The sequence below is a fragment of the Phlebotomus papatasi genome, chromosome 1 (assembly GCF_024763615.1).
Source record: "Phlebotomus papatasi isolate M1 chromosome 1, Ppap_2.1, whole genome shotgun sequence".
Lineage (NCBI taxonomy): Eukaryota > Metazoa > Arthropoda > Insecta > Diptera > Psychodidae > Phlebotomus > Phlebotomus papatasi.
The window spans coordinates 26,399,509-26,412,410 of record NC_077222.1 but is presented as its reverse complement, the minus strand read 5'-3'; the positions used below and the strand labels follow the sequence as shown (position 1 = coordinate 26,412,410).

General features: G+C 32.4%; 1 protein-coding gene across 1 annotated transcript in view; it reads left to right on the top strand.

Annotated features, from left to right (window-relative positions):
• The window catches only part of LOC129798340 (dipeptidase 3), a 42,387-nt gene extending 36,687 nt beyond the window's left edge, over nt 1-5,700 (top strand). Inside the window, exon 2 of the mRNA XM_055841448.1 lies at nt 759-5,700. Within this exon, the coding sequence (XP_055697423.1) occupies nt 759-1,280 (522 nt within the window). The 3' untranslated portion in view covers nt 1,281-5,700. The remainder of the gene's footprint in view (nt 1-758) is intronic.
• The last annotated feature ends 7,202 nt before the right edge of the window (nt 5,701-12,902 follow it).

Below are 12,902 nucleotides of genomic sequence, written 5' to 3'. Positions count from 1 at the left end.
TAAAGTGATTATATTAAATAGGTCGCCAACCTAAAATAAGATTGTTTTTATGCAATTTAATATGTATTTATGGAAAAATTAATTTATTTTATGAAAATTTTTATTATCTAAAATGTTAATTTGTTTTTGCTGGTTTAGTAAAACATATTAAAATCATCGTAATCTTTGATATTTCTTTAATAATCAGAAGTAAAAGCATGAGGTTCATGTGACAACTTTATTTTTCCTCCATTTTATTTAGGTGGAAAAATCCACATAAAATCCACAAACATTTCTATGGAAGTATTCCACAGAAAAAATCCTCTAAAAATCCATGGGAATTTCCTTGGATCCCATTATGGAAAATTCCTATGGAATTTTTCAAGGAAAGATACTGGAAAATTCCGAGGAATTTTTCGCTTGTTATTCATATTCCGCTTTTTTTTGCTATGGGGTCCCCTTGCTTGTCCCTAATGGTGTCCCTCTGGCAAGCCACTGCTAATTTCAGGATCGGGAAACCTTCAACATTTTGAATATGTTTTAATGTAAAAGAAAAAATGTACGAGTACCCTTTTTCTGATTCAACAAAACCTAATCTTAATCCAAATCCATCTCCTGAATGATCAACTCTGTAGGTGTTATCACCTCAAAAATTCGAAATGTGTTTGTGCATGAATCTCTGCCCCATAGGAGATTCAATGTACTGAATAGCTTAACAGACAATGAGCAGAATATTCATATTAATTCCCATTCCTCTTTTTTGGGGGGAGGAATGGCAGACGGTGCTCCATGAGATGAATCGCCTCGGAATTTTGGTGGAAATCTCTCGATTGTCTGAACCAGCAATGATGATGGCAATCCACACAGCAAGGGCTCCAGTTCTTTTTTCCAATGCTGCTCCACTATCGCTATGCAACAGTAGTTCGACCGCAGGTGTTCCTGACCACATTCTCGGGATGCTCACGCAAAATGGTGGTGTTCTCATGATTAACGTTGAGCGCTGTGGAGAGAAATTTCTTAGTGTTCGCGAGGCAATTTCCACCATAAACTACGTGAGAGCTGTGGCGGGTGTGGATCATGTTGGGCTCAGCGGATCACCAGACACGTACCCACCCCTGCTGGCTGAATTGGCACGGGATCGACTGTGGGGCAATGCGGCCATAAAGAAGCTCGTTGGGGGGAATTTTGTGAGGGTGCTGCGAGAAGTGGAAGTACTGAGGAATCGCCAGCCACTGCACGAAGAGTGGATTCCAACAGCGGCCATTGAGGGGAATTCCTACTGTCGCTACGCAGAAACATAAGTGGGTATTATTTCATGTTAAAATTCCATAAATGAATTCACAGAAAAAAAAAAATCATTTCTTCCACAAAAAAAACCTCACCGAAAAAAATGAAGTTCATTGAACTCAAAATTTTGTTCTATGAAATCTGTCTGATTAATACCTGAATATGATGCAAAATTTGTTGACACTTTAATGCTATTTGAAAACAAAAAAGACCATAAACCTTTGTTACCATCACTGACTCGTTCATTTCAATTGATGCGGCTATTAACAGCAGGATGTTTAATTAATTTTCAAAAATACCATATGATTCATTGTGGTACAGGTACAATATTTTCGATTTAAACTCAATTGTTTGAAAATATTTATTTTGCTTTAACAACAATTTTCCAGGTAAGTTTATTTCTCTTTTTTAAATGAGTCTGGTTTCCAATTTCCAATAGCGTACTTTTTGATTATTTTAATTGATTAATAATTTAATTAATAATTTCCCTTTTGTTGTAATATTAATAAAAAAAAAGTTGAAAATTATAATAAAAGTTGGTAAGGGAGATCAATAATAGGGATTTGACATTATTAAGATTAGTCTTCCTTTATTTTACATAGCCCGACTAACACATAAGTAAGCAGATGAAAACAACAACTTAATGCTTTCCAAATGAATGGAAAAACGACAATCTGAACACCTTATCTTAGGTTACCGGAGGTTCGTAAAAAATCAAATATCGTAATTAAATTTATATCGAAATCAAATTATGTTCTGAATCTGAATTATGGAATTAGGAATTTATTTAAACATTTATGCTAATATTTTGATTATTGAGCCTTATATTCCTTTAGATTTAGATTTAAATTTATTGAAAAAAAGAATGTCTTTCCAAAGTATTTTACATTCTACAATTATGTGGAAGTCTGAGGTCCAAGAACAAAAAAAAAAAAATACAAAACAGGAAAAAAAAGAAAACAACTAAGCAGTTCGAGAAGAAACAAAGTCCAGGTAGGGAATTCTGTAATTTTCGTGGCATTGCCACGCGTGAGTTCGAAACCTGACAATGCCATTCGAGCTTTTTTTGTCATATCATATGAGTTCGAAAATGCAATTCATTGATTTTTTTAATAAAATGCCTGTACTTAGTGATATTATGCAAATGCAGTCTGTCTTGGTTGGTTTGTTGAACAACATTCATTGTCATTTTAATTGCCAGAAATCTCAAATATGTGACTTCTGACAATGCCACGTGAGCTGAAATGGCAATGCCACGGCTACAGAATCGCATTTTCGAAAAAGCTCTCCTAAGATTCGAACCCAATTTGTCATATGACATTGCCAGAGCGTTACAGAATTCCCCTCCAGAAGAAGTCTTTGCCTCTCATTCCTTGGGAGAGTATTCCAAATGGAAATATCCACCAGGGAGCTTCCCCATCATTAAACAGGCGACTTACTATGAACTGTATATTTGGCATTACAGGCGAAAAACATACCTGCCAACCTTCTTTGTCTTCTCCTTAAGTGTTGGCTTTCTTATCATTCTCACGTGTATATATGCCTAGCTCTCCAGAAGTATAGGACTTAAGTGGAAAAGTGACACTTAAGCCAATATTTTCTGCAATTTTCGCTCCAAAACTGGTAACTCTGAGACTAACCATTTCTTTGCTTTATTCCAATGGCTAGTTAGCAAACTCCCGCACCTTCTTCTTAATTCCCCTTACCAAGTTCTTGGCAAGCTCTTCTCCACGGGCTCTGACGATGTTTTTCCATTTTTGCTTGAAATCAGACAAACTTTTGGCTGGTTTAGCCTTTTTCCTGAGATCTTCCTTCAAAATTCCCCAATAGTTTTCAATAGGACGCAGTTCCGGTGTGTTGGGCGGATTAAACTCTTTCTGCATATAAATGACTCTATTGTCGTTGAACCACGCAATCGTATCCTTAGCGTAGTGGCTTGATGCTAGATCTGGCCAAAACAATGGTGGAACATCATGGCTTCAATAGAGCGGCAGAAGACGTTTCTTGAGACACTAATCGATGTAAATCTCTTTGCTCATGATCCCGGTCATGAAAAATTCTTGACTTCGAAGATCACACGAGCAAATTGCCATCCAAACCAAGTATTTTTTCGGGAACTTGGTGTAGTTCTTGTATCGATGTTTGCTGTGTACACCTGTGCGAGTCTTTGCCGTATAGTATTGTTGTCCAGGCAATTGGTGGAAGTCGGCTTTCACGATGGTTTCATCGTCCATTAAAACACATCTCTCAAAACCTTTAAGAAGGTGAATTCAGCTTCCTGGACTTTGTTTTGGCGGACTGTCGTTGCTTATCTGTACGATGAGGTGCAGATTGGGCTTTATAAGTCACTAAATCGTTCTTCTTAATTTTATGAACTGGGTAGTGTGAAATACCCGTCTTTTTGTCCACATCTCGGAGGGATAGAGAAGGGTTCCTCTTAAAGTACCCCAGCACTCATTTCTCCATGTCGCGGTCTTGAATTCCAGGCTTCCTACCAGGATTTTGTAGGTAAATGTCAACTATCTGTTGTCGGATTCTCTCCATCTTCTTGAGATATCTCAACCAAAAATCAATATTTTTTAACGAGAGTGGTATCAAAATAAAGACATCAATAACCGAATAACGGACACGAACTAACGGCACTGGAGGAGGTAAGATAATTTGTATTATCTGTCTTACAACTAATTATCCCATAGATGACAGCTGTTAAATTCTTTGTTCCTTTTTTTTAAATACCCAATAATTCGGTTGTCGGAGAGTTAAGTTTATTTCAAAAGCTAAGTAAAGGTCAAAATAGCATCTAGATTAGATGAAAAAAATTGGGTCTTTTTTCTAAGTTAGATCGAGATAACCTAAAATAACCTCAAATTTTAAACCGTAATATCTTTATAAAATAAAGGAATTAAGCCCACTATGACCATATCAGGTAATATTATAAATATCAGTTGAGATTCTTTATAATCTCATTTTTAAAGTGTGAATATTTAATTTTAATCACATTAATTTGGCAAAATTTTAGAATTTTTAGCAATACTCAGAATGTTTTTCGAAAATTGCAAGTATTATTTTTTGATGCATTGAAATGCCCCTTGGTTGGTGATAGAATACATAAAAAGTGTCAACATTAATTCAATTAATCAATCGACTGAAGAGTGTCACGGAACATCATAAAATTCAGTTTCAAATAAACACTTCATCGTTTTAGTACCAATTGTTCAAATTTCATGAACCAATACTACACTTTTTAAAATAAAAAAAATCTATTAGTGATTGGATTGTGGAGATTGTTTAGTACTCTAAAAAATACTCTAAAAAAGTACGAAATTATTTAGAATGGATTAATGGAGAAATAAGAGTCAGCCAGCAGTAAAAAATTGAAAGTAATTAAGTAATTGTTAAAAAAAATCTTTAAATATTTTATATCTGAAAAGTACTTTGGCTATTTTATTGATGAAAAATCAGGTTCTGCTATTTTTCTTTATTTCCCAAGAATAATAAAACAGGAAATAATATTTTCTGGATTTTTATTAATATTTGCTATTGCATCAGAAATAGAATATAATAAAATCCCTGTAGTTTTGAGTTTTTGATAGAAAAAAAAGGAGGAAAAACTAAAAGAGTATGGAAGAATTTATTGAATATGAATATAGAATAAAAGTTAGTTGGAAAAAGTCTATCAGAGAAGACGGATGTTGAGACAGAAATGGTTCAATGGAACTTATTTGAATTTCTTTTCCGTTTTTTTTCACAATAAAACTGCACCGAAATGGAATATCATTTTGTTCACGCGTAATACGAAACCAAAGCCAAAAATTCTACGTGAAAGCTTTTCAATTTTTCTCACACTCGAAACTACTTCCTGTTTTAGCTTCATCATCCTCCCCATGGTATTCTTATTTTTCCATTCCCTCTCGACACTATATTTCTCTTTTCCCGTACTCCTTTTTCCCAATTTGTTTTTATTTTTTTTTTATTTTTTTTTCCATTTTTGCGAAATATATGTCACAAATAGTGTTTCAACGTCCAAAAAACTTTACAACTCTCTCGCCCATTTTTCGCGTGTACTCTGTGGTGGTTTTCCTCGGGAGATGTGCGAGACAAGTTTATGAAAGTTGGGAGATATTCTATCCATTGTAATGTTACTTGTTACACATACCACACTGCATTCTTTTCCGTGTTCTCCCATGATTTTATTACAGAAAAATATATATACATATATAGCAAATGAAATAAAAAAAAAGTATAAATGTTTTCGTCGAATGATATATTTTGCAAGCATAGAATGGTTTTAAGCAATAGTACGGAATGGAAGATAGAGAGAAGGAATATATGGCAATTGCAGTAGAAGTGAGAAAATTTAGATAACACACATAAATTTTGTTGTTTTGTAAATCGAATGAGAAATAAAAGATGCTGTTGGATCTAATAGAAATATTTCATTGCTTTTTTTTCTTTTCCTGCACTGGAGAAAAGTTTAATTTCTTCATCCATTCCTTCCTCTATCTGTGAGAGTCCGACTTCGGAATTTTGGATTGTTTGAAATTTGAACCAAGGGGTTAACAAATACCGTCAGCGAGTGAACTGTGAGTTACAGAACTGTTTGACTCGTAAATTTTTTTCTTTTACGTTTTCCAGGACGATAATTCATGGTTGATGAGAAGAAAATAAATTCCAAAAACAGGTGATAGATACTGATTTTTTTTAAATTTTTAAATGAAAATTTCAGAAAATTGAATGTTGTACTTTTTATGTTTTTTAAAAACTTGAATAATTTTTTATTATGCGGAAAAAAGGGAAAAGGGCAATGGGCAAAACGATCCAATTTTCACCACGAATGGGACACCTACACCATCGAATAGGTAGGGTGGATTGTGGAAAGGGAGACACTTAAGAAAAAGTTCAATTTCAAATGCATTTTTAGGCCGAATAAATATTTATTATTTTAATTTAATTTGTATCATGAGATTCCTTGTGAAATATTCTAACAGAATCTTAACAGTTTTTATTAGAATTTTCAACCAATTAATTGGAATATTCCATCAAATTAAAAAACAAGACATTTTGAAAAGATGGACAAAATTTTGGAAAGTGGGACAAAAAATTTTGGAAAGTTGGACATATTGATATTAATGACAAAATATCATACGAAATATGTAGAAAATCAATTGTTGAGGGTTTTCTCTGTATACTTGCACATTGGATGGTTATGCTAATCCCTCCTTTATGTCCGGGTAATAGTTGAGGAACTTAATTACCAAGAACTTTCTGGACGTCCAACCAAAAAGAGGTTCTGTAAATTTCACAGACGCCTCACGCTGTCCAGCAGTTATAGTTTTAAATCGGATGCAAATTTTAGCACATTTCAATTCTCAATCCGCCCAGGTCCTTTTCCACTTGCTTTGGGAGTTCTGTAGAGGCTCCTATTTGATTTTCTCCAGGTGTTTTTGCGATATTTACTATCCAATCTGTCAGAAAAAATGGTCTTCGGAATCTGGAAATCTTTGCAGCCTTTTCCAGGAGATTTTCTCCTTATCAGCTGCTAACTGCTGTTGCAACTATTTCTCCGGGTACTTAAGGATCATTGTCTTCCTTTTTGACATGATTTCAATGCACAAAACCACCAAATTCATTCACAAAACCAACTTGTCCAAGACTTCATAAAACTTGTTTTGAAAACAACGCGAAATTAAATCACTTTTCTCTCCTTTTTAAATGTGATATTTCACAAATATTTTTTATTCACTTTTTAAATGGATGTATATCCTATGATTTTCACTACGGACTTAATAATATTTCATAAATTATGCCGAAAAATCAAACAAAACACTTTGATATTTTCATAGCAACTTCCATAAGAAATTGATTTGATTGATTTGATTGTTTTATAACGAATTTTGCAGTTTTAACTTCTCAAAATTAGGTTTAATAATCTTTTTATCGAAAATTGAAATATATAATTGATTTATTATCAAGTTTTTAAGGAGGTGTTTCACATTCCACACTGCTTCGTTCCACTTTCCAAATTGTCTCGCTTTAGACCTTTTACCCTAGTTCTAATAGCACAAGTTTTGTTCCGGAACCAACCCCAAAAGTATGTAGGAAAAGTACAAGAGTATAAAACAGATATGGCTTAAGAAATGGGTTAAATTATTTTACAAAACTTCGTTCTTACAATTACCGTTTGTCTTATGTTATTGGTGTCAAAGAACAATTTGTAAAGTAGGACTTAACCCTTTAAGGACGACAGGTTCAAAAATTGTGTATCTGAAAAAATCACTTTTTCTGACCTTTTAGAGCAAAACATAGCTTTAGGGCTATAGGACAAATTTCATTTTTGGGTCACCGGTGACCCAATCGTCCTTAAAGGGTTTAATAAGATTTTCCTAAATTATTAATCTATAAATAAACCTATTTCTTCATTTTCTTGTAATTTTCCAGATTTTCCTTTATAAATTCTTGAATATCCTTGATATTCATAAAAAACTGATTGAATGTAGGGAAATGTCTCCTGTGCAGAAATATTCTTGAAAAATAGAATTAAGATCTGTGAAGATTGTAGGGTTCCAAAAGGTACCGTTATCCGTGAACTCTGAATGATAAGCTCACAGTAAAAATATTTCGATAGAGTCATTATACTCTTAACCTTATGTCAAATATTTCTTGATAATGATACTCTTTTCAACCCTATGATCTTCTGCAACTCTAACTCTTTTTTGAAGAAGAATATTTTCTTAAAAAAGGATGTTGTCACACGTAATCCTTTTCATAGAATTATAGGATATTTAAGGATTCATAAATATAAGAGTTGTAATATGAGAAAAAAACGTGTAGGGGAAAGTACTCTCCCTTCGAACGTTCCTACCTTCGAATAATGTGAATTTTCTTTTATTTTTCCTGAGAAAATTACACATTTCTATTAAATATTAGTTAGATTATTATCAATTATTAATAATTATGTGATAAATATGTGTAAGTATCTTAAGAAAATAAAAGAAATTTCACATTATTCGAAGGCATAAACGTTCGAAGGAAGAGTACTTTTCCCTATGTTTTTTCATATATTTTAACATATATGTAGGTAAATTTCAAAAATATCTGAGACTGTGTATTTCCCCCGCCTATCCGTCGATTGCCTCCTATGCATTTAATTATTTTTCTAAAAGGAATCTAGTACGTTATTTTTGAGTAATTTTTTGAAAATGGAACATTTTGCAGTAGGAAAATTACTTTAAAATGCTTGATTTTGACTAAAATTTGTCAAAAAGTGTATTATAGCGTTTGGATGTAAGATTGAAATGTTTTATTTTTTAAAAACTAAAAGTCCAAAAAGTTATTGACATATTTCGACTTCTTGTTACGGAGCTTCTGATGCATTATTTAAGTCAGTAATCCAAGGTAAGTCTTATGTATTTATTACTTGGAGGTCATTCCTCACGTAAGGCCTGTAATACGCTATACTATAAGAAGTTTTCGTCAATAGCCAGATAGAAGCAAATTGCTTACACTTAGGAAAAACTGTCTGATATTATTTTTCCAATTTTTTTTGTGATGTTTTAAATCAAAATCAATTATAGGGGAAGCTGGATATATAGTAAACATGGGTAGTTAGACACTGCGATTTTTTAAATTAAATTAATTAGACTTCAAAGAATGATACCTATATGATTACATAGATGTTACAGGTATGTATCCTTGTCGATTGAAGAAATGAGAATGTATAGGGGTATAGTGGTATACCAAGAAAATAAGTTGTCGATACAGAAATATGTATAGAAAAACGATTTTTCGATAGCCTTTAATCTTAGGACGTACTATGCATGTATTAAAAGCTTAACCCTTTAAGGACGATTGGGTCATCTGACTGTTCTTCATTCTACACCATTACCTATAAAATGCGCCTAGTCCCGTCTGCGTGAATGCCAAATAGCTCATCTTTCATACATTTTTGCCCATTCTCCTTTATGTCAAAATGAGGCATACTATACCAATAAGTCGTATAAGTGAGTGCAAGCGATTTTCTGAATTCAGAAATCAAGTATTCCAGAATTTAGGAATTTCGGAAAATGTAAAACAGTTTAATAATAAAACTAAAGATTTTTTTACACTATTAACATGTAATTAGGTAGATATTTAATCCCATGCCATAAAATATTGTAGTTCCGCCACGTTGATTGGCTAGAGACTGAAAGCATTCAAAGTTTTATCCAATTAGAAAACACGATGAGACTAAAATATTTTGTAGGATTAAATATTTAATTGCATGTGAGTAATACTCTGCAAATTGGTGTACAATGGCTGTTGAGTTTTGACAAAACTGTTTTGTATGGGAGTTTTGTTGGCCTTAATGTTCTTTTTACTACAATACCTAGTATTGGGAGTTTTATATTTATAGTTTTGTTTAATTTGAAGTCTAACTATTAAAAAAAAATAAAAACAACTTTCAGGTAATAATTCCGATTCCTCAAATATCTTGTGCAATGAAGAATTTTACTACAAAGTTTCTTTAGCAGAAATTCTTCGGGAAACCACAATTTTTCTTTCATTGGCCAAATTGACTTAAGGCAGAATCTTTCCAGATTCTCACCAACATCTTAAACTATCCATCTGTTTGACTTTCTGCATAAAATCATGAAGTTTCGAACTTTTTTTTTCTGTCGTTAACTTTTATCGAAAATCTTAACATGAGTTGAAGCGAGAAACGTCGCAGGAAGAAAAGTTCTAACTGAAGAATTATTTTTTTTCTCTCAGCGGTGCTTAAAAACCATAAAGTCGAACTTAATTTAAATGCAAAAGTGCTTAAATAAATTCAGGAGATTTCTATCGCCAATTATTGTGGATGGTAACGGACGTCAAAGGAAGATTGGAAAGTATCTTGCGATTTTTGGGAGAGAATGGTGTTCAGAATACAAAAAAAACACAAAACGTTTCGCGTGAGGAAGGTTTCTTGGTCTGGAGCTTTTATTGCTCGAACGCAAAAGTAAAGCAATATATAAAGTTCTTGAATATTGAGTTATGGAAATTTTTTTCCTAACTTAAGGTTTTTAATACACCTATGACAATTTAAAAAATCAATTAGGTAACTTAATTACAAGTAAAATGTCAAGTTTTTTTTAACAATAATAAAAAGTATTGAATAATATATATGTAATTGGGAACAGTTGCCAGCGCCACACGTGGGAAGATATCGCGCCTCCACGCGGAGGAAGGGATTGTTACTCTCACCTGAATTCTTGGCAACTTGTTTTATTCGTTTGGAACTGCGAATTCTTCTATGAAAATGAATTTGTCTGAATTTGTAAAATTATTGAAATTATTAGGATAAAGCATATTTATATTCAAAATTTGATATAATTTATGTCACAGAACTAAATTAAATCTGATCGTAAATTATAAATTATAAAGCGTATAAATTAGGCTTCATACGTCAGTAAATAATATTTATAATTTATTTTAATCAATTTTAATGATATATTATTGAAGGAGTCCCGCGACCCCCGCGACCCCAATAAGGATAAGCATAGTTGAATGTGATGATGATGATGATTATAGAGAGAGAATAATTGTTTTCCAATTTGTTCAAAAAATTTTAAGTGTTACAAAATTTTTGTGTATTACTTTTATTTTGAAATTTTTAACTATAAGTTTAAGAATTAGGAATTGAGAACAGTTGGCAACGCCGCTTGTAGGTGAAAACAGTTCTCAAGCGCGTGGAAAAATTTTGTGAATCTTTAATATTCACACTGAATATTTAATTTAAATCTTTACGCCTTTTTTCTATTATTTTATATTTTTAATATTTTTTATTAAAGAAGAAGAAAGTTTTTCGAATTCGAAACCTTTTAAAGTCAATTTAAAGTTGGCATTAAGTGTTTCATTTTTTTTTCCATAAAACGCTTTATTGCATTGTGATACCTTTTAGAATATGGGATAGACAATCTCATCCCTGTATAAGAAAAAAATAAAAATGCATGTCTAAAAATTTCGCTTGGCAGAAGGCCTAATTTCTCTATGAAGTGGTTTGCCAGCATTAATATCATGATACAGAGGAAAATATATTTTATCATCAGCTCAAATAATTAAAATTCTTATGTTTTTTATTTAAATATATAAATTTAAATTTACCAAATTTACTGAAAATTTTAAGAGCTTCAAAATCTTATGTGTGTGTTGTTTTTTTTTTGTTTCCCCCCTTACCTACCCCCCTTACCAAGGTCTTAGGCCTTGAGGCCTATTTTGACCAAAATCAAATGTTCAGAGAACCGAAATACATTCATCCATGTATTCAAAAATACCAAATCGTCGATCAATAAAAAAAAAATTTTTTTCTTATATCAACTGGTAAAAATAAGTAATTAAATAAATAAATAACAGATATGAAATAGGACCTTACACATCACTAGCCGTGTTAAATGTGTGTGTTGTGTAATATACTTTTAACTAAGGAATAACCTACATTACCTTGACGGCATGGTCGTCTTAGCGTTGCTTTCCAAGCTCCAGCAGGTTAATAACGATGGAAAACCTTTGAATGTTTTGAACGTGTTCGGGTTTACACTTTTATAATTTTTATTTATCAATAAGTTCACTGAGAAAAATCAGAAAAAGTTAAAATAACATTCCGGAAATGTTTATTTTACCTTGCAGTATTGATCCGAAATCGGTGTAAATATTATGCTTTTCAGGTGTATTATGGATTAAAGTTACCCTTTTTCATGTTATTTCTACCCTTAAAAAGGTGTAAAATTAACATTAAAAAATGTTGATATATTTTTACACCTAAAAAGTGTTAAAGTTATGAGAGAAAAAAGTTAATTGCACCCCAGTTTTATCTCAGTGTCTCATTTCGTCCTCGTGGTGGCGAAATTCTTCCTCTTCGCAAATACTTTCACTTTAAATCCCTAAACAATGTTTATAATTACTGAATAACTTCTTTAAAACCTTTTGTAGTGTGAAGCTCTATAAATTTTCTCAATCTGTGTGAAAATTTTGTTTGGGAAATCGGAATTGAGTCTTAATTTTTCGAACATCATTTTGAGATTCCCAAAAATCCTTAATCCGAGCGCTCACAGCCAGAGTTTCCCCAACAGAAGAGGTTTGAAGATTGGTAAAGCCAAAGTAAAGACATTTCTACTTGTATCGTCATCATCAGCGTAGTAGATCAAGAATTTTCTGTTCGAAGTAGCTGGACTATCAAATCTGTGTCAATCTTCAATTTGTTGTGTTTGTTCCCGATTTGAGTGCCCTCTCTAGATAGGGTTCATACTGTAAAGCTTCTAAATTTTATCAGAGAACTAACCAAAGAACTCTTTCAAAATTTCAATTTCATGGCATTTTCTTTTAGCAAGGTTACGATGGTTACTACTGAGTAGAGTTAGTAACTCCTTTAACAACTTCTTTTTGTGATATTACGTAAATTTTGAAATCGATTTTTTTAAAATTAATTTTAAAAATTCGAAGATCGCTTTCGAAAACCGAAGAAAACACATTTTTACTTCTCGTTTTGTCCACCTCGAGGCTGAAGTAATTTATGTTCAAATTTCGAAAAGTTTCGAGTGTGAAAATGTATCCGTTTTCGCTTTGTTTTTGGAACACCAAAGCAACAAGTTCATTTCATTGTAATCCTCTCCTAATCACAA